Source organism: Penicillium samsonianum (genome assembly GCF_028829775.1).
Source record: "Penicillium samsonianum strain IBT 33392 chromosome Unknown utg000005l_segment0_segment0, whole genome shotgun sequence".
In the NCBI taxonomy this organism is placed as follows: Eukaryota; Fungi; Ascomycota; class Eurotiomycetes; order Eurotiales; family Aspergillaceae; genus Penicillium; species Penicillium samsonianum.
The window spans coordinates 687,212-715,169 of record NW_026643263.1 but is presented as its reverse complement, the minus strand read 5'-3'; the positions used below and the strand labels follow the sequence as shown (position 1 = coordinate 715,169).

Genomic DNA, 27,958 nt, shown 5'->3' with positions numbered 1-27,958 from the left:
TAAATACATTTCCGTCTCTCACTGACTGGCGAGCCTGCGTAAACCCTCCAACTCCCGCTGTCGTTGCCGTGTCGCCGCTGCGTCCTGGCTTATGTCCCACAACACTTCCTTTTTTCTATACTCGCGATGCTTTTCCACATGCTCCTGCGCCTCGCGTACGATCTACACTACTATTAGCCTTGTTTCTGCAATCTATTACAGACATTAGACTTGCCAAGTATCCGTCCTCTGTATAAAACTCGCAGCCGATGCAGCGACCGGGTCCCATATATTCAACTTTTTGGAACCGACTTGTTGTTTGTCTCAGTAGAATATTGCACCCGTGGCATATGTATGCGTAGTTTTCTCCCGTTATAGCCTGCGGTTGTGTTGGTGCAGATGGTGTCTCCATATTGATATGATCAAGAATGATGAGAAAAAAGGGGGTTCGAAGAGAGGTTTGAGAATATGCAGGTGTAGGTCGATCATTGGAGGGTATTTTGCTTTTTATAATGCAAGTAAAAATAAACGAAAAGAAAAGAAAAAAAGACAACCATCATCCAACTTCCCACAAATGGATAGATCGGGAATTCGACAATTTTGGTACGTCAATTAAACATATGCAATACTCTTTTCCTTACTATATACGTTATCACATATCGTAAGCACCTCTAAACCCCTCCTCAATCACCACACCAATAAAACCGCAACCAGCAACAGCCAATGCCGATGGATTCACCAAGTCCCGCAAATTAGGCCAGAAACTGTTTTTCTCTCTCTGCCACTGTCGAAGTTGCCCATACTTATGTGCATCCTGAGACTTATATCGCTCTTCCTGGCTAGCCTCAGTCTCCTTGGCGCCACCCACAAACCGAAGGAACAGGTAGTTCGTTACAGGCCCCAGTATCACAACTGGGTTAAATGGACCAGCCATGTTAAGCAACGCAAATGAGAAATGGACCAAAGTGTCCCCGAGGTAACTAGACATCATCAGCACATGTCATCTAATGCGAAGGGTGAGATATATATCACGAAAACTTACTTCGGGTGCCGCACCAAACCCCAAACACCATGTCGACACAAATCCGTCCGTTCTTGTCGATGTAATCCAAGCTGCGTATCTGCCATAACCTCCATCGCAAATCCAGCACCAAATAGCCCAACTCCAAGCGCCCGAATAACATTGATCATATCATCGCCTATCGGGGGCGTAGCTTCACCCATAGTGAACGGAACCGTGAACGGCAAAGAGATGACACTCAACACAACAGCTTCCGGTAAAAAGATCTTCAAAAATGCACGTTTCCAAAAACCGGGCTCTTTTTTCATAGCGTCGTACCGCGCATCATCTGTCCCGCGGGATAAGGACCGGCTCGCGATCCGGGCAAAAAACCTCGTACCCCAGATAGTAACACAGCTCAGAAGAACCCTTTCGGTCCATGATAGAGCCTCACAAGCTGTTCCGAATGAGATGTCGTGTTTACACATCGGTTGCCCGATGGCGGTCCACCAGGCATTGAGGACTTGGGCGGATGGCCAGAGCCAGTCTTTGAGATCGACTCGGTTTGTTGCTTCGGCTGCAACGTATGTTGCGAGTGAGAGGGTAGAATACAGACCGAACGAAGGTAGGAGAGTTGATTTTAGGATTCCCACGTCGCCGGGTGTTAGGTTGTTTTTCAGGGGTGGGGAGTGGAGAGAGCTATAGGCCTGGTTCTCTAGGGCTGAGGGGGGGATGAGAAATGCCATTCTGGGGCATGACCTGAATTCTTGATGGGTTGGGTTACAATATCAATTTATTGTGACTTGTTGGTTGTTTTATACCTCGTTTGGTGCTGCTCAGGTGTTGATGTCAGGATCATGTCACGGTCAAGTGGCCCCGGGGGCATCCTGAGGTCCCGAGCTGGGTTTGTATTTCTATTGCTTGAATTCAAGATAATTATTGCATTGAATAATTTAAAATTGACTGTACTCGTAGTCTTTATCCCGGAATTGAAAAGCCACAACCTCGAGATCAGAAGTCTCGCGCGCTACCATTGTCCCAGCTGGGTTGGATATGAGACACAGGTGAATCAGGGAGGCTCTGTAGCATGGCGGTCAACGGATATTCTTTTTGGTCTTCTGTGATGGCCTGTATATTTAGGGTTGTCTAGGGCAGGCAAACCTAATTGAATCTGGGCTGTTTGCACTGGACCCGATGGCATAGTGCATGCATGATTGGGCGGCTTCTCAACACAGAACATCGGTAAGTTTTCTATGGCAACCGGGGATGATAAAGTCTGAAAGCTCTGATATTTGATCTATGGAATAAGAGGTAATCTTTAAGAACATAAATAATATGAGACATATCAGAAGTATCTTGGAGTATAGCGGTCAGCGGAGAATTCCTTGGAAGAGGTATTCTATGAGTAGATATAGCCAGCCTTAGTTGTCCAGGGCTGTTTGCACATGCTGAGAAATAATGGTGGCAAGATCGATTTGAATACTCAAAGGCTTTGATTCATCCTTGTTTTTGTATTTTTCCTTCATGATAAGCAACAACTGTTCATTCCAGAACGGCAAGCAGGTTTCAAGGTCAGATCCCGAGAATGCGGTAGTTTCGTTGTCACTCTCAGTATATAGATCTTCTGACATATTCCACTTGAACGAGTTCGAGGCGGACGACAGGTCAACCGAGCAGGTTAAACCGAGATCATGTATATCGGAGCCATCGGGTATACGTTCGAAGGGAAGTCGGTTAGTGAGTACTCTCCGGGACTTTCCATCATTCGTTGAAGGTTCATCCGTAGAAAGGTCCCTTTCCTGGCGGATGAGATATGCTCGCGGATCGTGAGGAGAGAGCGTTGTCGCAGAGACCGGTTCGCCGATCGAAGTTTGCGATGAAGTCAACGCAGCTTTTGCGGCAAGATATCGACTGCGATGAGGCGAATGCGATACTGGAGCAGACTGTGAACTGGATGGTTTATCGTTCGTCTTGAAGCGTGCGCGACTATTCTGAATGGCTTCCTTCTTCCGCTTTTCGAAGTCAAGTGCTTTCTCCAGATCAGACGGTTCCTCTTGGCTGACGTCTTCGTGAAGTTGAGCGGCCCATCTTTCAAGGACCGGAAATCCTCGACCACTATCCATTGACTCTGGAATGTGGTCTCCTTGGTCTTTGGGTAGCGAAGGCACATGACAAGCAGCACCTGGAGTGATGCTATTCTTAGATTGACTGTCCGAACAACCATCGTTCTGCGTATCGACATGCACAATATTTGGCGAAAGGTTTGTGGGCAGTAGAAACCGGTTCTGGGCAAGCAAAGAGAGTGGTGAGTCCGGTTCTTGATTTGGTGCTTCCTCAACAGGGTTTTGCTGCAGCGAGACTTGTGTGGTTCTCTGAAACCAAGTGTCTAGAGCTCCGTTCCCATACCGATCTCGATCACGTTCCCTCTCAGCGCGTCGGGCGCTCGAAATGCGATTAGTCTCAGGGGAGGGCCCAGTCGATTCTTGCGGAGGCTGTCGGCCGCGCCTCATTGGCGATCCAGATGCAAGTCGAGAAGTAAGAGGACTTGTCAAGTCTGACTTAGGCGAATGCTGGAAGACTAGCGATTCACTCTCCCTTCGGATTGGCCCATGCAGGCTACCACTAGATAGATCCACGGGGCTTGTTTGACTGACTGAATTGCTCGCCCGTCGCGGTGTTTGAAATGAGGCATTAATTCTGGAGATAGACCACGGATTAACAAACCTGGAACTTTTGCTTCTGACTGTGCCCGATTCATCAGGACTTTCGGGGTCTTTGCCGCTAGAAGGAACTACAGGCGAAAAGGCGTTCTCAGACCGAAGCGGCTTCTGTGAGAGAGGCGTGTGAGGTATAGCCTGACTGAGGGGGTTCTCAGGATCGCGAGGCTGTGTGCCAAGTTCAGTAACTGGCTTCCTAGCCATCAAAAGTTCAAATCCCCCCAAGGTTTTATCGGATGTGGAAGCATCCTCTTTGGCTTGGTTGGAAGTTTTAGTCTCCGTCCCATGTATTTCCCCATAGTGGTCGCGAAACAAATTATCTACTATCGCCAAGACTACATCTCGGTCTTCGAAAAGCAGATCATCTTTCGCTGGCTCGATGTTGACATCGTACGTTCCTCGGGGACAGCGAATTTGCAAACAGAGAAAAGGATCGCTAACCGATTTAGAGGATTGGTTTTTGGATGCGGCGACACGGACATATGGCTTGAAGATTTTGACAATCTCATGTCCAATCCCTCTGCTGCTGGAGAGCGGGCGGCCATCCACACTGATGTATTGGCCTGCGTTGTTGATGTTGGAGGTATCTAACTTTGTTGGTAACCACATCACCGGATGTTCAATAAGATGAGCTCACCAAATTGTGTCTTTGGAAGAAAGGCGATGGCTTCATACTCTTCCTGATCTGATAATCCTCGTTCATTCCCAGCCATGCTCTGGGATGAAAGTAGTTTCAGGACACAAGAAGAACACACTTCCGTGCCGGCTACCTTGAGAGCTGCATCTGAGAGCGAGGCGTCTGCGCTTGGCACGTAGGCCCAATTGCTGTTTTCACTTTTTGCCTTGAGAACTTTGAGTGAGAGTCTCTTGGATGGTTGAGCTATAGCATAGGCCTGGAGAAGCTTTTTGATCCTCGTGAGACTTTTCGTAGCACCCTTTAAGGCAGTCTGCCTGCGGACAGGGAGGTGTTTGAGGAAGTCAGTGATACGAACAGTTGTCCCCACGGGATGTGACGTCCGTTGTGTTCTGCGATGAAAGGTTAGCAGTGACATAGAAGCCAAAAACCTGGCGGGATCAGCATACCCAGTAAGCTCTCCGTTTCGTCCGTACTTCAAAGATCGCCCCACAACTTCGGCCTCAACCCGAGTGGTGACAGCGAGAACCCCGGACATCTCTGCGACACTGGCAAGTGCTTCACCGCGAAATCCCAATGATGAGCCACCGACATTTTTGAGATCATCTAAAGTCTGGATCTTGCTGGTAAAAGCTCGTTTGCAGACATGTTGCTGGTCCTCGGTAGAGATTCCGTGGCCATTGTCCTTGAGCTGTATGACATCCACACTGTTTTGGGAGATTTCGATCTGCAGTGACGTAGCAGAAGCATCAAGGGCATTGTCTACAAGTTCCTTGACAACAGAGTAGGGATCCGAAATGACAGATGTGGAGCCAATCGCCCGGATTGTTTTCTGAGGAAGAGCCTCAATCGGCATCCTGCACGCCTGGTATTAGTTGTTCATCTCCGAAAGCATCACAAATCGTCACATCCAGTTGACGTAAGCTGAAAAAAACATGCGAACTATTTCTATGGCTTATATTTGATGAACGTCAACTCGGCAAATGTCGAAGGAGGATGAGATTGTTTTGGGACCCGGAGTCACGTGGCGCAGATGCCTTAAAGTAGTAAGGTTCCGGAACTGTCCCCACATACTCGGCCCTTCGCTTTCGCCCCTAACCCCTTTAACAACCCGATTGGGTTGTTGGGCCAAGCATTTGGGCCGGGTACATCGAATTAGGCTTAGTTCCTTTCTTCACATACTTCACCTGGCTTAATCACTTAAATCTTTAAATCACTTTTGTCAACTTTTATACTCTCTTGGCGACCTAGCTTCTTCAACCATCCAGTCATTCTCTCACATTCGCCATGCACCTTGACGGTCACCCCACATAGTACCTCTCCTTCGACGTACACCACCTTCATCAGTGCCTCTTTATCAAAGCACGGTGTGGGGATGCAAACCATGGGTTTCTCTGTGGTTAGTTTATTCTTACCTATCTAGTAATGAATGTTTTCCGAATTGTCAAAGGTTATACATAGAAAAGTCCATTTCACAAATCAAGCCTCTTACCCTTTTTTTTCTGCTCCCTCCTTAACAAACTGAGAAGAGAAAGAAAACATCTATGAAAACAGACGTCTAAAAAGATAAACTGATAAGACCTATTGAGAAGAATCTGACAAGAATACCAAAAAAGACATTTGAAAAGACATCTAAAACGACTATCTGAGAAGACTACCATAAAAGTCTACTAAAAGATACTTGACAAGGCCGCATAATCAGCCGAATATTCTTGTTGTTATAAACATAAATAGAGAAACACTATTTGCACACCCCCAACATAAGAAGGTAGACTCATTTTTGGCGTCAATTTTATTCTCCATCCATATGGATGTCCTGGACCGGCACAGCCTCGTTAGTCAGCATAGCCACACCCGGCCCCGGGCGTCCACGGGTCCCGATAAACAACACGTCTAACTTCACGCCTCTGCAGCTTCTCAGCCTTGCTCACTTCAACGGCTGAAGACGCTGAAATGTTGGGCGAGGACTTTTCAATATCTAAACTTGCGATCCCTGCCGTCAGTGTGCTGATCGCCTTCCTCGCCTACACATCACAGTACTTCTTTCTGCACTTCGAGCCTGTGCCACTCACAAGGGACGAAACTTGGAAGATCAATATCTTCGCCTTGTGCATCTGGATATGCTATTACCGAACCTGTTTTGTAGATCCCGGTCGACTTCCCAAAGCCGAAGAGCGACCGAAACCCAAAGAGCAAGAAGGTGAAGCACTCGCTGGTCGCCAGCGATGGTGTCGTAGATGCGAAGCTTACAAACCGCCTCGCGCTCACCACTGCAAGACCTGTAAAAGGTTCGATAAGGAATGCCTGCTGTGGAGACTTTTGCTGATCTTCGCCCAGATGCATTCCCAAAATGGATCATCATTGCCCCTGGACCTCGAACTGCGTCTCACATTTTACCCTCCCGCATTTCATGCGCTTTCTGTTTTATGCAACTGTTGGAATGTCCTACCTGGAGAGTCTTCTCTGGCAGCGTGCCTCGTTTGTATGGAAGAACAGCCATCTGCCAAGCGTAAGTAAGTCAAGTATTTCACCATTCATGTCGCTAATGTTGAATAGTATCTCGGCCCCACATTGGGGCAGCTCATCCACTTGTTTATTCTGCTTGTGGTAAATAGTCTCACAACCTTCGGTCTCTTTGTCCTCCTACTTAGGAGTCTATGGGCAATTGGATCTAACACGACCACCATTGAAACTTGGGAAATCGAGAGACATGCTACTCTTGTCCGTCGAGCCCGTGTGCTAGGCGGGTATCTTGAGGGTCCTGGAGGCATTCGAGTTCACATAAAAAAGCAGGAATACCCATACGACATTGGGATTTGGGCCAACATCAAGCAAAGTATGGGCGGGAGCGCGAATGTGAGTTTGCTTATTTATGATCTAAAAAATCCAGATATGTAAACTAATGCCTCTCTAGTTCATAAGCTGGTTCTGGCCGCTGGCCGCAACACCTGATCGTCGGTCTGGCTGGGAATTCGAGACCAATGGCTTTGAGGGTGAGTCGATAAATCTATATTCTAGCTTTTCCATTGCTTATCATCTTTTTTTAGACTCTGGTGTGTCATGGCCACCCCCGGATCCAGATCGGATCCCGATGCCGGCTAGTGCAAGGCCACCAAGCAATATCAGCATGCCTACATACGCATCTATTCAGGACGAGATTGATGCCTTCAACCGCCGCAAACAGGAAGACATGAAGCGATTCCAACAAACCTCAGGTGTACAACGTCGCAAGCCATTTCATGATCGGTACAAAAAAGGCGACCACGCTCAAAGTGATAGCGATGAGTCCGAAACTGACTCCGGAGGTTACTCAGACGAGGGTGAAGAGTCCTGGCGAAACGCCGAAGGAGAACGACTACGCGACTTTGGGGTGGATGAGGAAGCAGAATTCTATGACGAGGAAAATATTCCTCTTGGTGTTCTCATTGAGCGACGGAAGCAGCAGAAATCTGCCAACTAAACCCTTTCCAACGAAAATCATCTGAATCGTTATATCTTCTTCGCAATACCTCTCAGTCGCACATATCCCAGCCACTGGCTCCCATCTTCACCACGAGTAACCACGTCCTGGAGCACATCGCAAACCTGCCGCACTGCAGCATCCCGCTTTTCCTCAGGAAGCACCTCCAAGAACTGGGCTCCCATCAGTCTAACCCATCCCTCCAAGCCGCCTTTGGCGTCAGTGGTGAGCTTTGTTGGGCGGTACTCGAGCTCGACGTTTTCAACCTTGAACCCAATCTCCTCGAGAGCATTTCTCATCCAGGTATCAGATGGGAAGAACCAAGGGCTTGTCTCTCTCGCCTGTTCGATAGTGATACCCTGCTGCACCAGTGTGTAGAGAAGGGCCGTCTTAACCTCGGCAACGTTGCCATGTCCGCCCATCTCAAACACATATGTGCCGCCCGGCTTCAGACAGCCGTGGATCGCGCGAAGTGTCGACATGCGCGTCGACTCATCGCGTAAAATCCAGTGGAGGGCTGCGTTGGAGATTCTGTCTGGGTGTTAGAAGTCGAGTTGCATGCTCGTATACAATGTATTATAATTAAAAACATACACTTTATCCCATGATCCATTCACAATGGAGGTTTCTTTCTCCAGGTACCGACAATCCACAACGCGGAAGCTAGCCTGAGGACTTGCGTAGTCTTTGTTGGCAGACTCGATCATTGACGCAGAGGAGTCAATGCCCAAGACGGATTCTATGGCCGGGAGGAAGTTCGCCGTGAACTTTCCATCGCCACAACCGACATCAAGGACTTTGTCTGTTGGCTTGGGGTCCAGAGAGGTGAGGAGTTTTCCGGTGATTTTCGCGGAGTGCACGAAAGATGCAGAGGCTGAATATGCCTAAACTCTGTTAATGATGACATACACATATCATCGTGAGGAATACCTACTTCGGCTGACCAGTGGTCTTTAGGACACCCGGTATTGGGCGCCATGGTGTATCTGACGAATGAAAGTATGGAGAAGTGGGGAAGTTGTAGTCTTGGCGTGGAATGTCACTTAGAAATAAGGGAAATGATAGTTAATCAACACGTGAGAGTGTTTCAAGAGTTGTGCTTGTGAAGTTTTGAATGATTTCTGTTAATTGGAAAGTTTCATGGGCTCTATTATATGTTTTCTCCGTAGAGTGGGCAGTTGTTGGAGGTAGTATAATGAGGCCGATATCGGACCGGAGTAGAGGTACTTGAATGTCTGCGCCCTGCGAGGAATGCACAGACCGAACAATGGAAGCTCTAGAACATTTGTCTTTTCCAATAATTAGAGACTGATAGTGATATCGAACTGAGCAGCTTTGTATGGGCTGTACAAGTTTCACTAACCAAACCGATTAAGACATACAGAGATGGCTCTATAATCACATATGTTTGTCAGGATTAAGCCATTACTGCTTGCCCTCCATTCAGCTAACTACCACCCATACTTACTCCATTGTTTCTCGAAATGTTCAAAAAAACAAAGTCATGACATAACATCGCAATGACGTTGGCAACCTAGCGGGTGTACGGCAATGACGGAACAACTCCCATGCGCTCCACTAATTTTCACTGGACAAAAGTACCCCCATCCCTGCAAAAAATATACTAGGCAGCCCGATATAACAAGTTTGCTGCATATTGAGATATACAAAAGCTCACCTCAACTAGCCAATCAAGAATCAGAAACCATGTCGTATCAAGGCCATTGCAATTGCGAGAGTATTCGCGTCACTCTTCCCTCACAACCTCCGAGCTCAACTGTTTGCCATTGGTATGAAATATTCTTGGAACTTGGGATCTTTTATCTTGATGGTTGTATACTAAAGTGGGTTTGCAAACGCAGCGATTGTTGCAAGCGAGCAGGCGGTGGTCGTAAGTACATTCGCTAAGACCGAGCAGGAGTGTATATTTTGCTTACAACTATCTTAGCATTCTCTATCAACTACTTTGTCGATGAGGATGAATTAACCGTCGACGACCCGAATACGAAGTTGAAGATACACGAGGACAAGAAGTCTGTCAGTGGTAATGCTGTGAAGGTAAAAGAATGACTCCTTTGTCAATATATATACACTATTACCGCATTCGAACGGAAGACTAATATCTGAACCCCAAAATAGCGTCATTTCTGTTCCAGCTGTGGCAGGTATGTGAAATTATTGAAGTGAGAATAATAGCTGACTCCAATCACAGCCCAGTGTACACCAGAACCCCCAAGGCCCCTGGAAAAGTCTTCCTGAAAGCTGTCTTGTTTGACACTATCTCCCCTCCTACAGCTGAGATCTTTACCAATAAACAGTACCAGTGGGTAACTCTTGAGCAGGGAGAAAAGCAAGTATGATATCAATGCGAAGCTAGAATCGATGTGATGTTTTAAAAAAGAATGTACGATACAAAGATAGGATATATTTTAGCCTTGTCTTGGAGATAGTGCAATTTCTCAAAAATTTATCATCGGTCAATTTTTAAGCACATTCGTAAACTTGCTATAGCTCGCGTCTATATTCTTTTTTAGTATAACTTCGATGTTGTTGATATACTGTCGAGCTCGCTAAGGAGCCACCGTTAAAATGCGGGGGCACCGTCGATCCGTGGAGAACTTGCTTTGACCCTTCACCCCTTAGACGACGGCAAAAAGCGCGCCACGCACCACGCCGTAGCCATGCTGCCGTCTCCGGGCTGACATCACTCATGCAAATATGACAGAGGTCACTGCTCAAATTTCTCATCCTAGGCGACCATCCGGTGTCATTTTGCGGAACACCCGACCGCGCGACAACGACCACGATGTGGATCCCCACGAAGCGCTCGAGCTCCAACAGCTCCAAGCACACGAGGACAACGAGCTGGACTACTCAACGCCGTCTGCATCATCCGGTGATGAATATCGCGTTGTGACGCGTCGCACCACATCACGCGCTCTCGCATCACGTGCCGACGCAGAGCACCGCCGGCAAGCACGAAAGGGGACTTGGGGCAAGCTCACTCAGTTCTGGACGCATAATGTTACTTTGACGGTGCCACATAAGAGCAGTCGGGATTACTTCGGTGTGTATTCTGCGATTGCGACTGTGACTGCGACTTGTCGATCTGCATAATACTGACTGTCTCGCAGCTCTGGAGAGAACATTTCTCGCGTATATTCGGACCTCCCTCGTCTTTGCCCAGCAAGGCGTACTTCTTGCGCAGCTGTTCCGTCTGCAAGCGTCGGAGGCGTTGGCGGATCGTCTCGGATTTCGTCAGGTCGGTAGATCCCTTCCGGTCGCGTGTTACTGTGTGGCTATTCTTGTCGCTTTGGTTGGGGCGTATCGATTTTGGCGGCAGCAGAATGCTATTTCTAGGGGTAGGATCTATGCTGGAGGCTGGGAATTGAACTCTGTGGGGATACTACTGGGTTGTGTGAGTGGTGCATATGCATTTTGGTCTTGAAGATGAAACTGACACTGGCCAGATATCTCTAACGGTGTTGATTGTGTCCGTTGCTATTATGGTCGAGATTGATATAAACCCGTCTGTATTTGTTCGACGAATATGGGGTAGTTGAGTAGTAGCAGCGGATCAAAGAGGTATAAGTTTGTATCTATCATGTCTTGGAAACTCTGCATTTTAGCTCGGCCTTACAGCTAGGCTAAGTAAATATAATTCTAATGATTTACGGCTATCTATATTGTTTTTGCATAGCGGAGAGCCATGATTCACTCGATAAGAACGGTGTTTGCGACTGAGGTGGAGAGTAGCTGCACAGCCCCCTTAGCACTACGAGGTATGCGCACACTCTGCTCTATCAACTTGTTTCCAATATGTCAAAACCAATCAGATGATGATTGTGACTTGGTCCACCTATCGTGCCCGATGGACCAAATACAGGGCAGGGCGCCCGACTGGGGCAAAGTCTGTCAAGATGAGTCCCGTCCCTAACAGACAACCAACAATATCTCTTATGCATGCAAAACCATCTATCACGAGACTGACATTGGAAGTTCCTATCAACACACCACAACCACTAATCATCCAAGTCCAAACAAATATTCGCCCAAATATGTCAACCTGCAACGAGGCACTATGCAACCGAGATCTCCTATCAATCTGGCATGTCTACCACAAAGGCGACGAGCACATCTCAACCGCACCATTCCTCAACCCGGGAAAGGAGCTCGGATTCAACAAGAAGAGAGAGATACGGATGTCAAATTATTAGTGCTTCGTTCATCACGGACTGCACCAGAGACAATCCGATTTGTGAGCATAACACAATTTTTTCAAAGTGGAACAGTTACATGATTCGATCTGATTCATAAAATTCGTAGTTTATTGATTAGTTAAAACGATGCATATATATCATGTGTGTGCAATCCTTCCGCTGTTATCATACATGAGTGGCCGTTAGTATCAGAAGAATTATAGTGAGCGCAGTGTGGTTTGTTGTTTGAAAGATCTCGTCAGTAAGAGACACGAAGCTCCTGTTCAAGAAGGCGCCATTTTTGAACAACCTCCGCCCGTTCATCGGCGGTAGCTGCTCGCATGTCTTCAATACCTTGCGCTATCCGAGATGCAATAATAGAAAGCTCCTGGGTCCTGCCTAACGATTTTTGAAGCTTTCTGCGAAGTCCAACCAAAGGATATCCAATTAGCCCCCAGAGACCTAGATGGAGTTGAGTCAGAACGAGATGCGCACGGCGAAATAACGATTGTGTGATAAATAGGGTTAGCATACCTGCTGTTGGCTTAAAGAAAACACCGCCAATCCCTTTTCCAATTCCCTTGACCATTCCTTTCGTTCCTTGGTGCTTAGCACCATACTGAGGCTGGGTGACCAAGCCCGTGATACCGTAGTAAAACCCATCTCGAAGTTCCTATATAAACGTCAGTTAGGACCTTTTGATCACCGAGGACAGGTGACGTACCGTTCCAGCTGCCCCGAGTCCACTCCGGAAACCGATAACCTTCGGCATTTCTTTGACCATTCGGTCGTGGTACAGCATCGGCGCGTTGTGGAACCCCTTGGACAAGCTGAGAGTCACGTCCGTTGGAAGCCAAAGAATGGTTTTCAGGAACTTCTTCGACATTCGACTGCCGTGAGTGCGTATTTCGTAGATAACTCCATGCCCCTTGGGTGACTCTATGTAGCTCAACAGTTGTGACTGATCAATCGGCATGCCTTGTCTCTGGCCAGTGGCACTAGCTGGTAAATTTTCGTTCATTCTGTTGTGTCTCACGTTGTCGTTCTCGTTGTCATTCGTGTCGAGGCTTATCTCATCATTATTATCATAATTTGACCGGCCAAGTCCCTGGGACTCGGTAGGCTCATGATACTCGGCAGATTCATGATACTGCTCCTCATCACTATCCAGGTCCGAATCTTGACTTCTGCGGGATTTTCTCCATGAAAACCTTGATGAGGTATTACTGCGTCCACGAGTATGATTAATTGCACGACCGGCGTCGACAAAATCCGAAACAATGTCATAAGGGACCTCGCCCATTCCAGTCACGAGGTTCGCAATGGCTCCAACTAGTACCTGAGCTCCCGCACTGAGAGGGCCTACAGGATTCCGGTATGTGTCGTATTCCGATGCTCGGTTCCTGAATAATCGGTTAGTGGTCTGAAACAGATTTTGCTGAAGGTCAACTTACAAAGTGACATTCTCTGGTTTGATAGCCCCTACTTCTACCAGTACGGCTGCAGCAAAAGTACTGAGCCCAATGGAAGTTTGCTTAATGTGCCACACAGCAGGGCGAGTGGGACATATTGCACATCGCAAAGTCTTCAAGTTAAGATGCCGATGAAAGCTGCGTACCCCATCCTTCACACCAGACTCTTTCCGCATCTTGTCCGCAATTGCTTGCGCCTTCTCTTGAGTTGAAGGTTTCAATGCCGTCTGGATTGCCTCCGTCAACTTCTCAACTGTGAGTAGCTTGTGAGGTACAGGCATCGGCCCAGCCCCAGCCATCGCAACAATTCCTCCCCAGAACTGTTGATCTCCGAAAAAGGGAACGACAACAGTCGGACGCCCAAGAGAAAGCCCTGCGGCAGTGGTACCGGCACCACCATGGTGAATCACGCATGATACGTGCTGGAATAACCAGTCATGTGGTACGCTGCCGACGATGAGGATATTATCTGGCACGTCGACATCGTCGATTCCAAGATTTCCCCAGCCCTTTGAAATGATCGCACGCTGTCCGGCATTTTTTATCGCTTCGAACACGATTTGAGTTAGTTTGATTTGATTTTCTACCACAATCGAGCCGAATCCAACGTAGAGTGGAGTGGGCCCTGCTTTGAGAAAATCGTCGATCTCTTTTGGGGGTTTGTAGTCTGACTTCGTAGGAAGCACACTAAACCCACAAATATCGATGTTGTCAGCCCAATCGCGTGGCTTTGGTAACAATGCGGGCGACCTGAAGCAAACGATAGTTAGTGAAACCGTTCAAATCCGCCGACTTCAGGTCAACTCATACCACAGATATGAGAATGGAACGCCGAGACGCGAGGGCAAATTCGGCGCCGTGATCGAATCTAACGAATCGAGTGCGAGGCACTTCTTCCGCCACGAGTTGACAAGATCTCCCAATCCCTCCCAAATCATCATATCTACAACTGTATAAGACACGAGGTTTGCAACTGTTGGCTTGCAATCCTGCGGGTGGAGAACTGCCAAAGGATGCGGAAATGACTGGGTAGCTGACCAGGGCATTCTAGAAAGGTTCCATTAGTGCGTCCCTTAATTTCATGTCTAAAAATGAACTCACGTGAACATCATATGAAGTGGAATCCCCAGCCTCTGTGCGCAATGAATATGGCCCATACTGGGCGGGTTAGCGATTATTGCATCAGCAATAAACGGCCTTCGACGATAGTCCACCGTGTCACTCCAGAGATCCTCCTTGATTTGATGCAGATCTGTACCGTCACCTGTTTCTATACATGACTTCCAACAGCCATATATAATTTCCTTCATTTCGCGCCGGCGTTTCTGGATGGCACCGCTGCGAATCGTTCTGAATGCGGGGAGTAGGGATGGATTTTGAACCATGAACGCCATCAGCTCCTCGGGGTCACCACCGATGTTGAAAAACTCCAAGCCGCCCTCAAGTACAAACTCCCGGAAAATGAGGTGGGTTGCTAGCCGTACACGATGTCCATATGCCTTCAACTCTTTTCCCAGCGCAAGGAACGGTTGGATATCACCCCGAGATCCGATGACTTGAATGACGATATTCATCTTCAGTGGGAAGTCTTTGCCCTTATCTTTTGGTATTGGTTCTGGGGTCTCCTTGGCCTCTAGATCTTCTAGATCCTGTGCCGCAGTTGAGGTTTGGATGCGAGTTAATAGACCCGCGAGCTGTGGCATATGCTCGTTGATCTTTATATCAAGTCGGCCATCATCTACAAAAGAGTCACCATTAGCAACAGTTTGTAATGCTTCACTTGATCACGAACTCAAGATTTTAACCCCGGCGTTTCGTGCATCTCCATTGATATGCTTCCGCTCGCCGCTTGGGGAGAGCGAAACGTTGACCTCCTCAGGCCAGTCCTCCGATCGAATTGATCCGAAGCGGCTGGATCTGCGCCTCGTAGCTTGTGCTGGTGAAGCCATTCTGCGCGTGAGATCGGGCCTGATGTGGCCAACAAGAGTGACACAATTCAAGATTGGAAGGAGGTTATAAGCGTATGTTAGATTAAATTAAAGCAGCAACAGGTATTTTCATGTATGAAAATTGATGTGATTACAGACTTAATATTAAGAAAGAACAAGAAAGAACCCAGGTGTGATCGTACTCGATGATGTCAGAAAGTTTATTACCTTGAGAGCGCCTCAGATTCTGCCGGCAGTATAGTTTGTAATATGAAGATTTTACCTACATGTAGATCCACGGGTATACATGCATCTGAATAAACTAATGAGAGGCCAGCGGTGAGCCCGGCGGTCAAATTTTAACTAAAAGAAAATATTCACTGGCGGTTTTAGAGTGCCGTAGTCCCGACCTCGGGAGCTTCTAACCTTCCAGTGTGGGTCTCGGGATCGCTGACTTACCTCGGGACCAGGTAGCCCCCGATGGTCCCGAGGTAGTTTGTGGATTAGTCATTGGTCGAATATGCCCAGCTGAAGCCCTGGAGCCCTGGAGGTGCATATTTCCTCTGAAGGTAGATCCCGAAATAGAATACTATTCCCGTAGATCTTTTTCTATTTTATATCATTGTTTGAAATCCATTTGTAGAGGTTATGTAGTTCTATTTCTTTCTTGCATTTTGTTTCATAGCATTTCAAGTTCCTTGTCTTCATTAATGCGATTAGATGGTAGGAATTGCATCAATCATTGACCCACTTGTAAGAGAGGTTGAAGCTCCGGATCGTGCACTGTAAAATTGCGTTCAAACTTCGACGCAGTCTTTGAGCGGAATTATTCTTTGAGCGGAATTAGCAGAAACGTCTCGTATTGTGATATATCAAACTGCTTACCTTCTTTTATCTCCAGATTAAGGCTAGATCCCGTCCGCATTTCTTTCCATTAAGACTCTCATTCGACTGGCAGCCTCTCCACAAACCCAATCATTTGGAAAATCAGGTATTCGTCCCCGTTAAAATACTAACATAAATGGATCGTAAATAAGGCATAAATCCAGTTCACTCTTCTATAAGCATATGAACTATAAGAGGATTGAGGGAGAAGGGATGGATTGACATATCATGTCACCTACACGCCATATCGAAGTGGTAGTCTAAATGGTTTATGAAAATCCTCTTAGGTCTCCCAAATCACTAGCTTGGGCTAGCCCCTTAAGCTGCTACGCTTTGAGAAAACTATCTCTAAAATCAAGTAGCAGAATATCTTCCTCGTTCTCATCTATCTAGTCGACCCATTCTACTACCTTAAGTAACTATATCGGCAAGCCGCTACCTAAAGGCGTATCAATACAGGCTAGCGGCTCGATTTCTCGATTTCTATGGAGCTAAGAATATCGAAAAGGCCTCTCTCGGGTGTGTTTAATAGTTAATTGTAAGTAAACGCGATATTCCTACCGCTAGTGTCTGATATAAGTTTAGTACAATTACCTTCGAAAACTATATAAGAAAGAACGCTCTTACTTCTATAGCACATACCAGTACTATAAAGAAACCTGATAGCTTTTGGGAGTTACGTGGACATTCGAAGTAGTTCTTCCGGCTCGAGCTTATCTTTACCCTTAGAATGATGTGGAAGGACCATATATAAACTATAGGGCCAAGTAATTCGAATATAAGACATCGGCAAACCCTATAAGGGCCGCCATAAGTAAAGTCATTAAGCAGCTGAACAATATATTTCGAAGAAAGAAGCCTTAGGCTTTGCAGTTCGAGCGATTTTAACGAATTTGCGGTCATGATCTTTAACGAGACCCACTGGTTTTGGCTAGTATATGTCATATTAGGCGTGGCTTGGCAAAGATAAGGTTCGGTTTAAGAGCTGACTCATTGTCCTTCGCAAGCCACACAGTAGAAAAGCCCCCATATACTAACTTATGAAGGAATGATGGATTTCGTAGCGACCATTCTTAAAGGTGTCTCCAAGGGTGACTGGGTGGTATCCCCCGAGTTTGTATCATGACAATGACTCCTGGGTATAGAGAAGATTATTTTGCTCGAACAAAGATAATCCCATGTTCGAATGTTTGACGAATGAGTGTAGGGAGGACTTGGTGTGGGGAGAGGACGTCACGGTTTGAAAAGTCATGTGCCACAAATAATTCTTGCCCAGCCCCGGACCCCTGCGGGAGGCGCCGGATCTGTCTTATCGGCCAAGCGAGACTGGCCCCGGGGAGCCCCCGAGATACGTAGCCCCTGCCGGAGTTGCCTTGCAGCATTGGCAACTGAGTAGTAATTGGCTATAACACACCACACCGTACGGGATTCATCGGCACATCGAACAACGGACATTTGCTTGGTTAAGCATACGAATTTACCGCCTCACTCTCCGCCTCTCTTTCAATTCCTCTATTATATGTTATAATCCGATCTATGGCTCATGATATTAAAGAGATTATATTGAGAACCCTTTTGGAAGTCTTTGTGGGAGCCTTTTTAGAGGTCTTTTGGGGTTTCTTTACCCCGCTAAGATCTTAGTGCAAAATGTGGATCCCCAAATATGGAGCCTGAAGGAGTGGCTCTTCCCCGACCCGCCCACTTGATGTTGAAATAAATGTTGTTCTTCTTGTAAGCAATGGCTACCTAAAAGACGGATACACTCCAAAATAAACACACATTAATCCTATAACAAACTGAGGCGGAAGGCATTTATCCAGTTTGAAAAAGCCACATATAATTCTCTATGACAACTGCTTATCATCACCCCAACAAGCTAGTCATACCCCCTAATTTACATGTTCCTTGTACTCTGCAGCACCATAGGCAGCCTCCTTTGCATTTTTTTGCACTTCCTCGTCTTCATGGCATATGAACTGAAGCGGTCTTTTGGTCGAAATGGCATCTCCATCACCGGTGACGATGAGTGGTGGGTTGGAGCGATAGTACGCATCAATGTCTTCCAGGTTCCGATTTGCTAGGAAATATTAGCATATACATCATAAAAGCATAATATCTTGAGATGAACTAACCTGTCTCTGGATAGAGGAAGTAAATAATTGGCAGGAATGCCGCATTGAGGACGGTCCACACAATCCAGAATTTCCACCCAATGCTTTGAATACCGATAGGTGTAATCTCGACTATGGCAAAATTGGTGATCCTGGGAAATATACAGCGTGAGTATTACGGTTTGGTTCAGTGAGGATGTGTCTTAAATAACTTACCAGTTGGTTGCGGTCGAAACTGCCACACCCTTCGTTCTCATGGGGAGTGAGTTAATTTCAGTGGGGTACAGCCATGGCACACCCAGCATACCCATCCCAAAAGCGATATGATATAGAAAGAAAAAGGCAACGGAAGCAGTGGCGTATACTGTATTATCCTCGGCTAAGTAAAGGAGAATCGTGATAACCAGGAAGGAGACGAACTGGCCAAAACCAGATAACATCATCAAACCTCGACGGCCGACTCGCTCGACTATTGAGGCTGCGGCGCAGGAGAAAATGAAATATGAGGTTGCATTGCAGGCTGTCAGCAGTCGGGCCATTTTATCTGAAAGTCCGACCGAGTTCATGAGGACTAGCGGGAGATAGTAACTCATGATGTTGATGCCTTTGATGCACCATTTTTATCAGTATGTGAAGACCTTAAGACAAAACAGGGATGTTTGGATCAGAAAGGTACCTTGGAACTGCTGCATGGCCTGTGTTCCGGCACCAAGAAGCAGCCGGCGAAGAGTTTTGGTATTATCGGCTTTGCTTCGGCGCAGAAGATCGCGCCATCGGACAGCATTGTCGTGTTCATATGTGATACTGAATTTAATCTCATCACGCTGGGTTATAATAACTGGATCGTCGGTAGATGTAGCCTCGACACACGCAAGTACCTCCATCGCCTCATCTTCGCGGGCTTGTGTCATGAGCCACCTAGGTCCTTGTCAAATCCATGTTCAACTTCAACGCAAAAAGGATTTGGTGTCATACCTTGGGGATTCCGGGAGCCAGGGGATTGTGACGAGCAAGACAGCGACGAAAATCAGCTGTAGAGCGATCGGCAAGCGCCATGCAATGGCACCCCCGCGGAAGGAAAGTCCATAATTTATCCAGTTGACAATGCAGTACCCACCGACATTCAGCCCAAGATCCAGGATGACCAGCTTTCCTCTCCATTTTGCCTGTGCTGTTTCCGTTTGCCAAATAGGTGCCGTTGCAGTGTTAATTCCGTTCCCAAGGCTGGATATATTAGGATTAGGTACAGCATATGGAGATCTGCGACCCACTCACCCTAGAACAATTCGACCAATGAACATTTGGGGTAGGCTATAAGATGATGCCTGGAGAATGGTACCGACGGCCATAATCGCACTACCTAAAAGAATGGATTTCTTGCGGCCCAGTCGCTCGCCTACCGTAAAGGCAAGTATGGCTCCGAAAAAACAACCAATGTCATAAATGGCAGCAACTGTTGAAAGGACTTTGGTTTTGGTAGGGCCAACGAGATCGTGAACTTCCAAGAAGTCAGGGGTAACCACCACGCCACCTGAAGAAATAGGCCATTGGTATCCAGGAGGATTGGTATAGATGTGAAAAGGGAAGGGCGACATACTGAAGACACCCTGATCATATCCAAATAGCATCATATCAGTAGCACATGCTACCTGACCCCTCAATTGCATTAGCATTTTTCCTCCAGCTAAGACGAGGTATGGAAACGTAACCAACCCACCGTGAGCCAAAAGGTAAGCCATCCTCCGGTAAGCCCGAAATAGGGCTTCTTCGTAAACGCCATCATTATCGATGGAGAGACGCAACGGAATCAGTAATAACAAAAGGCTGAAGTCCACGTAATGGGACAGTGTGAGAGTAGTTGTTGTGAGAGTAGTTGTTGGAAGCCTACTGGCAATCAGCTTTATATACCCCATTCTTTGGGATAACCGAAACTAATACCCCAGGAACCTTACATTCCGGCCACATATGGTCCTAACCCCAGATTTAGACAGAGTGGAGACGGGACGCGGTGTTCAATTTCCAAGTTTGTGGCAAAAGAATCTTTTTTTTGGGTAACTTGGGCGGAGAATTCCAATCCACGATATCGCGCCTTGCTTGCTGTCCTACATTGGTCTCCCAAAAGCATCCACGCCTTGACATATGGGAGTTCAGTGGCGAGGTCACATTCCTGTGGCTAAATGCATGTTTTTGTTGGATTGACCAGGACGACGATTTTTCAGATGCCAGTCTTAGCCATCTCTTCGGAGACGCAATTAACAAACGAAGACTACCTATCAATGTACCAAAGGGACTAGCGCCGAACTAGGTTTAGGCCTATTTCTGATAGCCAATCATCGTTTCGGCTGGGCCGGAGACATTATGACGGGCCGAAGTATGCTTCGCGGAGAAGTTTACTCAAAAGGGATGCTGACGGGTAAGTAAAGCCGCCAGTTCCTATAGAGCCAGTTTTCTTCCCAAACAAGACGTCCATAACAGAAGAAGAATAACGGGGAAATTTGGAAAGGGTTAGTGACAGGTAAAGTGTCCAGTCCCACTATGAGTGATTTAACACTCTGAAAAATCAATGGTCAGAAGTGTTTTTAGCAACCGTCAACCCATGATCAACTGCATCACACGACATGTCAATATCTCCTGAAATCAACTTCCATTTAGACAATCTGCCTTCACTCCCAGTCCCCGGTCCGATTGACCTCCCGAACGGCGAGCGACGATGGCGACGAAATCAAGTCGCCTGTGACGCGTGCCACATCCGCCGTGTGCGATGCGATCTGGTATTCCCGTTACCGTGCTCACGCTGCCTGCGAAAGGGCATATACTGTGAACTCACACGCAAGCGACAGAAACGAGGTCGCATGGCACGAGCCAAGCTAGCCAATTCGAACGGGACATGCGGGGTAGGCGCACCGCCAAGTCGTATACAAGAAAGGCAGACCGACGAAAGCTGCAGTCCTGTGTCACAACCGACTGTGTCACCCATGGGTCCCACCACCCCGGCTTCAGTCACACAACCGTGGCCCCCAGCAACCGACGAAATCGATGCTCTCTTGGCCTTGTGCATGGAAGACTATCGCTCTGTGACAGATGCTCCACAGCTGCAGGCAGGATTAGGGTTGAATATCACAGAGGAATGGCTGCCAGCGACCCTTCTGTCCAAGGGTTTCCCTGAGTTGAGCGCAGAAGACGGCAGGCCTCTGTCAACACTGCCGGGCATCTGGAATCCGGTCGACATATCTCCTCACACTCCGAGCCAGGGCCATGATCCACTGATACCATCCCAACCAGCAACAAATTCTCTCGTCCCAGAACATGAACCAATTTCACGGCCCTCGATGAAATACCCTGTGCTAAACACGGTGATGCCTTTTTTGGAAACAGACCTTCCTCCACAACTTGTGTGCCATTTGCTCGAACTATATTTCACCCGCCCATTTCCAAATATCCTGCGCAAGTCCTCCTTTCTGGCCGATAACTTCCGGGTCACCAGCCCTGCGCTTTTAACGAGTATGCTTTGGATGGCTGCTATTGATTATGGGACCTCTTTATCTATCTCACCCTCACAAAAACGAAATATTTGCCAGTGCCTCGAGGATCTGACGAGAGGGTTATTGAGATCTTCAGACAATGTCTCGCCCAAGAACCAGGAGTTTTCGCTGGTGGGGCTGCATTGCTCACCTACGGCAGTCCATCGCCTGATGGACCATACTGTTCACCTGGACCACGTAATCACTTATATCCATATTGCCTTGATTGTCTCTACCGAACAGAACGCTGCAAGCATGGGATGGTATGTTAAGCTCTGTCCATCTCTGATAGCCTGTTTCCTGATTCTTTATTAGGTGGACAGCGGCCTTTGCTTTAGCCCGACATCTCAAACTAAATCAGGAGGCGAAAATAGTCCCAGACTTTGATAAGGGAACCAAGGGATCGCGTCAATCCTTCAATGACGGGCTATCAGACTGGCCAAACAACCCAGACGTTTTCCATTCTGATGGGAGACAGCCAAGTCCCAATTGCGTATGTGAGCAAATCCATAATCAAAGCCATCCTGTCTTGGCGGAGGACCACCGCGAAGAGCGAAGGCGCACATGGTGGCTGCTTTACACTATTGATCGCCATCTCGCCTTGTGTTACAACCATCCGCCGGATTTCCTTGATGCAGAGTGTGAAAATCTGCTACTTCCACTGGATGAAACCTCATGGCAGCGCGGTATTGTTCACAGCAACAGTTTTCATCAGCAGAGGCCTAAATGCCTTGATTCAGCACACCAGCACGAACGTCAGGTCTTCCCTGATTTTCGCTGTCGCGATTCCTCCATTTTTGGATTTTTCCTTCCGCTTATGACGATCACCGGAGAGGTGATGGGGCTCAATCAACTGCGGCTTCAAGGCAATGAGGCCTACGAAGTTAAAGAGGCTGAAGTAATACGGCATCTCGAGATCTATCAGACCAGTTTGTCCGCTTTTGCGGCATCTTCGGCATATTCAACTGTTGACTCCGAAGTGTCGGACCGACATATCGATGTGAAGGCATTCCAGGATTATGCTTGGCAAACACAAACTGCTGTTGCTTACTCGTCATACCTAGTCCACGTTCTCCATATATCACTAGTGGGAAAGTGGGATTGGCAATTCTTATTGGAGGACAAAGAGTTTTGGACTTCTTCAGCCTTCACATCCACAATGTCACATTCATTAGACGCGACTTCTTGGTTGGGGCAGATCTTGCAGCTTGACCCAGATATCAGCTTCATGTCCTACTTCTTTGGCATTCAGCTACTTCAAGGGAGCTTTCCGGCACTGTTGATTGTAGAGCGTCTTCAAGATAAGTCCAGCGAGGACATTCTCAACGCCTGCGAGATTATGATACAAGCTACCGAATCTTGTCTTGTCACGCGGAACACAGATTATCAAAGGAGATTTCGGCAATTAATACGCAGCGCAGTTTCACAGGCTCGGGGCCGTCCTGTGAGTGCCAGTGAAATTCGACGTCGCCGGAAAGCAGTATTCGATCTTTGGCTGTGGACACGAAGGGGGATAAATTGGTCCACTGACTTCAATATCCCCTGCCAAACCTGACAAGTATGCTGTCTGGTGGCCCGTTGGACCGTTGCAACCCTTGGGCGTCTACAATTGTTGTTCGTTTGTGAATAAACATCCGTCAGTGGAGCCTTGAAATGTCCTCAGTCTTGTTTGACCTTGTGCTTGCGGACATACTATTTCAGTAATATCCCTGACTCGGTATTTTGAACGTCCGATACAATATGGATCGAAATCCGTTTCACGGCCTGTGTTCTTATCTTATTGGTTCTCCTAAAATATTGTTCGTATCCACTGCAGCCCTCAGTAGGTTTAGCCTATTGAGCAGTGCCGAATCAAATTACCGCCAAGAGCAACGATTTGTGGTAAATCAGCCAAGACAGGCATAGCATCCTGCGGGGTGATTTTTAAAAGGAATCAAAGAGTGATTTCGAGCTTGACCTATCTCGCCTTTCGTTATTCGCCTTTCGTTATTCGCCTTTCGTTATTTGTTTTTGACTCCATCAGACTAGTCAATTGGGTTCCCATGACACCAGACTTTCATCTACCTAAACTACTACGGAGTACGTGGCGGTTCCCGCACGAGGTGATGTCATAGCCACGACCATACAACATTGCCGAGCGATCAGCTGGTAATAAAGTGGGGTGAAAATGGCAAAAGCGAAGGGGAGTTTTACAAGGCTCCCAAAACATCATGCCTCACGAGCCCCTCGATAGGAAGCAACAATCGAGTGTCTTATTCCCCACACATACTTTTAAAGTCGAACAAGGTATTGCTAGGCCTCGCGAAACGTAAATGCCAAGGCCACTTGAGCGCAATCGTAAGTCCATACTAGCCTAGTCGAGCGGCTTTGGGTCTCTGAAATTAATGCGGTGTTCGTTTGATCTCTAGGCTGGTGAGTCAATCAACGCGTTTCCTAGTTATTGTTGGCCTTTCGAGCCCTTTAGACCGTACCACCTCGCTTTTCACTACTAGTTGCCTAGGGGCCCTGTCCGCGGGCCTTGAAATCTATTACTAATTCATGACGACTCAGCCAAACGTGCAGGTCACGGCGGGTCAAATGTTAGTCTTGCATACGTCGACTGTTTTAATGCTATCAGTCACTGACCGCGGGCTCATTGTGATATAACCAAAGGCGACGGAAAACGACCCAAATGCTCACCATGTCAACGCATTGCCCGTAACTGTCATTGGATTCAAGAGGGAGGCACGATAGCAGCGCCGGGGGTTTCAGCCTACCAATCGAGCCCTTTGAGTTCAGCTACTCACCATGAAACTGAATATCCCTCCACGGAGCATCCTGAATATGCCTTACAGGACCCGCAAGTTGCCAAGTTATTCCGTCGCTATATAGGAACCTTGGCTGCATGGTATGATCTCAATGACAGCAAGCGGCATTTCAAAGATGTCGTTCCGGTTAGGGCTCGATATAATCCACTATTGCTCAGTGCCATTCTCGCCTTTGCTGCTGCCAACCAGCATCGCACCCTTGAGGAAGACGGGTATCTGGAGATTGCTGAATTCTACCACTATGATAGCGTGCGGAGATTGATCTCTCTCACTAAGAATGTTGATAGCATTCCACTTGGTGAAACACTTGCCGCCATTTGCCTTTTGCGATCTTATGAAATCATCACACGTCAGTAGTTTGCCGACACTCCTTCTTCCTAAAGCTCGTTCTAGAAACGACAGACGCTAACAGCTTAGTAACAACTTTAGAGAACGTTAGCTCTCAGAGTCACTTGCAAGGATGCTATTCTCTACTGGCAAGTCGGCAGATTAATCTCACGGCAGACCTGCTCAGCGCAGGCTATTGGAACTACCTACGAGAAGACATCACAGTCGCTCTCATAGAGCAACGTGGTTTAATGATCACTCTTTCCAATCAAAATGCCCCGCCAGAACCAACAGAGGATGCGGACTTTGCTAATTACATCACATTCTTGCTCGGGAAGATTATCAACCGGTGTCTATCAGTCAATTCACCTGCATTGGACCCCCTCGAATGGGAAGCTATGAAGGCCGATCTAGACAAGTGGAAATCATCGCTTCCGTCATCGTTCGACACGATACAAACCCCTGGGCTCGGGAAACAGAGTAATTTCCCATCTATTTGGACACTACGAAGCTGGCATGGTGAGAATACTCGATCTATGTTTCCTTCAACCTCTAACCTCATAAAGTGTCGACTCTTCATTACTACCATACTGCGATGGGAATTCTATGGATGGCCCAGCCTGTAGCTCAACCCCTGAAGGCTCTACAACGCATCGACGATATGGAATCTCTACAGCGGAAGTTGGAATACCACGCGACTGAAATATGTGCCCTGTCTCTTTCAAGCGACTCGGCACCGGTCTGGGTCAATGCTTTTGGCCCAATTGCATTCTGTGAGTCTTTTCGAACGCTTTCTCGGGCGATTTCTACTGATGAATTTTATGTATAGGTTGCCCTTGGATTCGTGATAGCCAGAAGCGCGTGGAAATGGCAGAAGAGTTGGAAAAGTGGGGGAAGGTGACTGGATGGCCGGTTTCCATTATAGCAGACGCTCTTTCTCCGCCTTCAAACACGACCCCGAACACGACTCCGATGACGGGACTTTAGATATATTAATCAATCATGCTTTTTTATATTGAGCGAGTGAGGTTCTGTAGAATGGTAGTGAAAGAAGCTCCAGCTGAAACCTTTGACAACGGTTTATGATATTCATATCCAAAAGGTCGATATGTGTTTCATTCCATTCTTCTTGTTTGACTGACTACGTACAAGGAGATTAGGTCAAGATAATTCCGAAACTATGACCGCCATGATTGGAAAAGACTCAAGGGTGCTGGTTGAAGTCGTAGGCATTGCCAAAGCCACGGTTCAGATAGCGCGAAAGTGCTTCCGACTTACTCACCCAGTCCACTGGAACATCCAGCTCGGTCTGGCCCTCAATTATGGGCTTCAGATCATCCGCAAATTCAAGTTTCATAGGGTTCCTATACCACGGAGCAAAGTGGACTTGTCCATGTTAGAGGTACTTTCTGGGATAACAGCCGGAAAAATAACTTAAACTTACTCATTGCCAACATGACTCGAGGGTCCTCGGTCTGGTTACCAACTCCAGCATGCCAAAGGCGAAGGTCTCTAACGACGAGAGAGCCCTTTGGCACCATGGGTTGACATGGTGGACGGTCGAGACGGCGCTTCTCTAGCTCATCAAGCTTGACGCGGCCACTAGCACGCTCGCCATGTGCCCCTTCTTGAACGTGTAGGCCCGCTTCAGTGTGTGTTCCCAGCCATACCTCGGTGGAGCCATTCTCTGGGGTCATGGTGATGAGGGGAACATTGATAACGTATGCAAAAGGATGAGTTGGATGAGCAAAGTCTGCGTCTGAATGGACAGGCTGAGACATCGGAGGGCTCTCTGTAGTTGGAGGCATTGCGGTATTGCCCGAGCAAAACGTCCATTTTGGGCGGGGTCCTAGTGCTGACGAGGTGATTTGAGTGGCGATGGGATCTGGGTAACAATTAGAACCTGTGGACGGAAGGTGCAGTTGCGGCTTTGCGGACTCACTCATGAAGATACTGGGCTCGAAATACTCTCTTACCGGAGGAGCGTCTTGCTGGATATTTCCGGGGTTGTAGTTGAATGGAGTGTCTCCTTTCTTGGATCGAAGATAGTAGGCATCTTCAATCATCTTTTTGTTCAGTCGATTGAGGCAGTCATGGGGGATAACATTTTCAACAACCACAAGGCCATCCCGATGGAGGCTGCGCATTGCAACCTCTAGATTCTGATCAGAAAGGCGTGCATGCTTGATCTCATCTTGTGATGGGGAGATGGATGTCGGATGCCTTGTAAGCTTCCCGAGTTGGGCCGATAGAAACCGGATCTGATAGTGGCGGCCCAACACTTTTGGAGCCTTGAAGAGAATTTGACTCATGTTGATTCAAGCGATCTCAATGTACTTGGAGAGGAGAATGTAAAGACGTTCGACGAGAGAGATCAGCTTGCAATCTGCGCTGGTGTAACAATCGAGCCGAAATTGTCAACCTTGGAACTATGTATACTTATATCAGTTAAACGAGGCCACTCTTCATCACCAACGTGATAAACATTGCGAAGACGGCCTGTTAAGATGTTTGCCCCCACTAGTCTCTTGTCGCCCTTTCTTCGCCTTTCGGCGCAGGCATTTTAGTTTTTATGTAACTACGTAGAGAGTCCGATGTGCCGAGGGCAAATCAATGGATCGATTATATTAGCTTTTAACTCCAGTGGGCGGGACTTACTAACCTTGTAAGCCCTGGTTGTTTCTTCCTTGGCTTCTTAGCTGCGCAAATGGCAAAAACAGCCTCGCAAAAGCATATGTTCGCTAAACGGCTCGCATTTGGAGAATTTCCCGATCGCCTTTCGTCAAACCCATTTAAGCGAAAGCTCAAGTTTCACTCGACCCAGGCCAGGTCGATATCCGATCAAGTCGTTATCAGACACAAAATTGGCGTCGAATGTGAATGAAAAAAGGCAAAGAATATCAACTTTTGTCTGGTGT

The 27,958-nt window shown here is 47.4% G+C and overlaps 12 protein-coding genes across 12 annotated transcripts; 5 read left to right on the top strand and 7 right to left on the bottom strand.

The window, feature by feature from the left end:
• Positions 1–631: 631 nt before the first annotated feature.
• N7471_009173 (DUF1295 domain protein) lies at positions 632–1,725 on the bottom strand (the record flags this gene model as incomplete). Its single annotated transcript, XM_057281892.1, has 2 exons — positions 632–959; positions 1,022–1,725. 2 exons carry the CDS (start codon positions 1,723–1,725, stop codon positions 632–634), a joined length of 1,032 nt encoding a protein of 343 aa, XP_057132775.1.
• A 675-nt stretch (positions 1,726–2,400) lies between these two features.
• Positions 2,401–5,186, bottom strand: N7471_009172 (putative DNA mismatch repair protein; the record flags this gene model as incomplete). The annotated part of the gene is made up of 3 exons (XM_057281891.1): positions 2,401–4,283; positions 4,334–4,722; positions 4,780–5,186. The coding sequence occupies 3 exons, from the start codon at positions 5,184–5,186 to the stop codon at positions 2,401–2,403; spliced, it is 2,679 nt and encodes an 892-aa protein (XP_057132774.1).
• Positions 5,187–6,283: 1,097 nt separating this feature from the next.
• On the top strand, positions 6,284–7,790 carry pfa4 (putative palmitoyltransferase with autoacylation activity Pfa4; the record flags this gene model as incomplete). Its single annotated transcript, XM_057281890.1, has 5 exons — positions 6,284–6,618; positions 6,668–6,839; positions 6,887–7,186; positions 7,245–7,323; positions 7,378–7,790. 5 exons carry the CDS (start codon positions 6,284–6,286, stop codon positions 7,788–7,790), a joined length of 1,299 nt encoding a protein of 432 aa, XP_057132773.1.
• Positions 7,791–7,819: 29 nt separating this feature from the next.
• N7471_009170 (class I SAM-dependent methyltransferase) lies at positions 7,820–8,769 on the bottom strand (the record flags this gene model as incomplete). Its single annotated transcript, XM_057281889.1, has 3 exons — positions 7,820–8,321; positions 8,385–8,674; positions 8,725–8,769. 3 exons carry the CDS (start codon positions 8,767–8,769, stop codon positions 7,820–7,822), a joined length of 837 nt encoding a protein of 278 aa, XP_057132772.1.
• Positions 8,770–9,497: 728 nt separating this feature from the next.
• On the top strand, positions 9,498–10,150 carry N7471_009169 (GFA family protein; the record flags this gene model as incomplete). Its single annotated transcript, XM_057281888.1, has 5 exons — positions 9,498–9,580; positions 9,653–9,681; positions 9,739–9,848; positions 9,930–9,955; positions 10,003–10,150. 5 exons carry the CDS (start codon positions 9,498–9,500, stop codon positions 10,148–10,150), a joined length of 396 nt encoding a protein of 131 aa, XP_057132771.1.
• Positions 10,151–10,508: 358 nt separating this feature from the next.
• Positions 10,509–11,353, top strand: N7471_009168 (DUF202 domain-containing protein; the record flags this gene model as incomplete). Its single annotated transcript, XM_057281887.1, has 3 exons — positions 10,509–10,857; positions 10,925–11,208; positions 11,261–11,353. 3 exons carry the CDS (start codon positions 10,509–10,511, stop codon positions 11,351–11,353), a joined length of 726 nt encoding a protein of 241 aa, XP_057132770.1.
• Positions 11,354–12,182: 829 nt separating this feature from the next.
• N7471_009167 (glycosyltransferase) lies at positions 12,183–15,503 on the bottom strand. Its single transcript, XM_057281886.1, has 7 exons — positions 15,254–15,503; positions 14,563–15,199; positions 14,272–14,508; positions 13,444–14,211; positions 12,714–13,392; positions 12,524–12,662; positions 12,183–12,451 (listed from the first exon to the last, which is right to left on the bottom strand). Exons 1-7 carry the CDS (start codon positions 15,408–15,410, stop codon positions 12,249–12,251), a joined length of 2,820 nt encoding a protein of 939 aa, XP_057132769.1. The 5' UTR covers positions 15,411–15,503; the 3' UTR covers positions 12,183–12,248.
• A 1,296-nt stretch (positions 15,504–16,799) lies between these two features.
• Positions 16,800–17,219, bottom strand: N7471_009166 (uncharacterized protein; the record flags this gene model as incomplete). Its single annotated transcript, XM_057281885.1, has 2 exons — positions 16,800–16,844; positions 16,917–17,219. The coding sequence occupies 2 exons, from the start codon at positions 17,217–17,219 to the stop codon at positions 16,800–16,802; spliced, it is 348 nt and encodes a 115-aa protein (XP_057132768.1).
• A 944-nt stretch (positions 17,220–18,163) lies between these two features.
• Positions 18,164–20,168, bottom strand: N7471_009165 (Major facilitator superfamily domain general substrate transporter; the record flags this gene model as incomplete). The annotated part of the gene is made up of 7 exons (XM_057281884.1): positions 18,164–18,351; positions 18,407–18,537; positions 18,602–18,956; positions 19,062–19,303; positions 19,361–19,609; positions 19,661–19,992; positions 20,103–20,168. The coding sequence occupies 7 exons, from the start codon at positions 20,166–20,168 to the stop codon at positions 18,164–18,166; spliced, it is 1,563 nt and encodes a 520-aa protein (XP_057132767.1).
• Positions 20,169–21,003: 835 nt separating this feature from the next.
• Positions 21,004–23,461, top strand: N7471_009164 (Zn(II)2Cys6 transcription factor; the record flags this gene model as incomplete). Its single annotated transcript, XM_057281883.1, has 2 exons — positions 21,004–22,169; positions 22,222–23,461. The coding sequence occupies 2 exons, from the start codon at positions 21,004–21,006 to the stop codon at positions 23,459–23,461; spliced, it is 2,406 nt and encodes an 801-aa protein (XP_057132766.1).
• A 757-nt stretch (positions 23,462–24,218) lies between these two features.
• N7471_009163 (uncharacterized protein) lies at positions 24,219–26,027 on the top strand (the record flags this gene model as incomplete). Its single annotated transcript, XM_057281882.1, has 5 exons — positions 24,219–24,243; positions 24,685–25,062; positions 25,143–25,559; positions 25,607–25,813; positions 25,870–26,027. 5 exons carry the CDS (start codon positions 24,219–24,221, stop codon positions 26,025–26,027), a joined length of 1,185 nt encoding a protein of 394 aa, XP_057132765.1.
• A 217-nt stretch (positions 26,028–26,244) lies between these two features.
• N7471_009162 (uncharacterized protein) lies at positions 26,245–27,352 on the bottom strand (the record flags this gene model as incomplete). The annotated part of the gene is made up of 3 exons (XM_057281881.1): positions 26,245–26,426; positions 26,485–26,925; positions 26,983–27,352. 3 exons carry the CDS (start codon positions 27,350–27,352, stop codon positions 26,245–26,247), a joined length of 993 nt encoding a protein of 330 aa, XP_057132764.1.
• Positions 27,353–27,958: the final 606 nt, after the last annotated feature.

Coding starts and splice junctions, on each gene's coding strand:
- N7471_009167 (XM_057281886.1), bottom strand. CDS start 15,410: ATGGCTTCACCAGCACAAGCTACGAGGCGCAGATCCAGCCGCTTCGGA. Junction 14,212..14,271: donor GTTCCATTCTCATATCTGTG/GTATGAGTTGAC, acceptor CGTTTGCTTCAG/GTCGCCCGCATTGTTACCAA. Junction 13,393..13,443: donor AAACCAGAGAATGTCACTTT/GTAAGTTGACCT, acceptor CCGATTATTCAG/GAACCGAGCATCGGAATACG.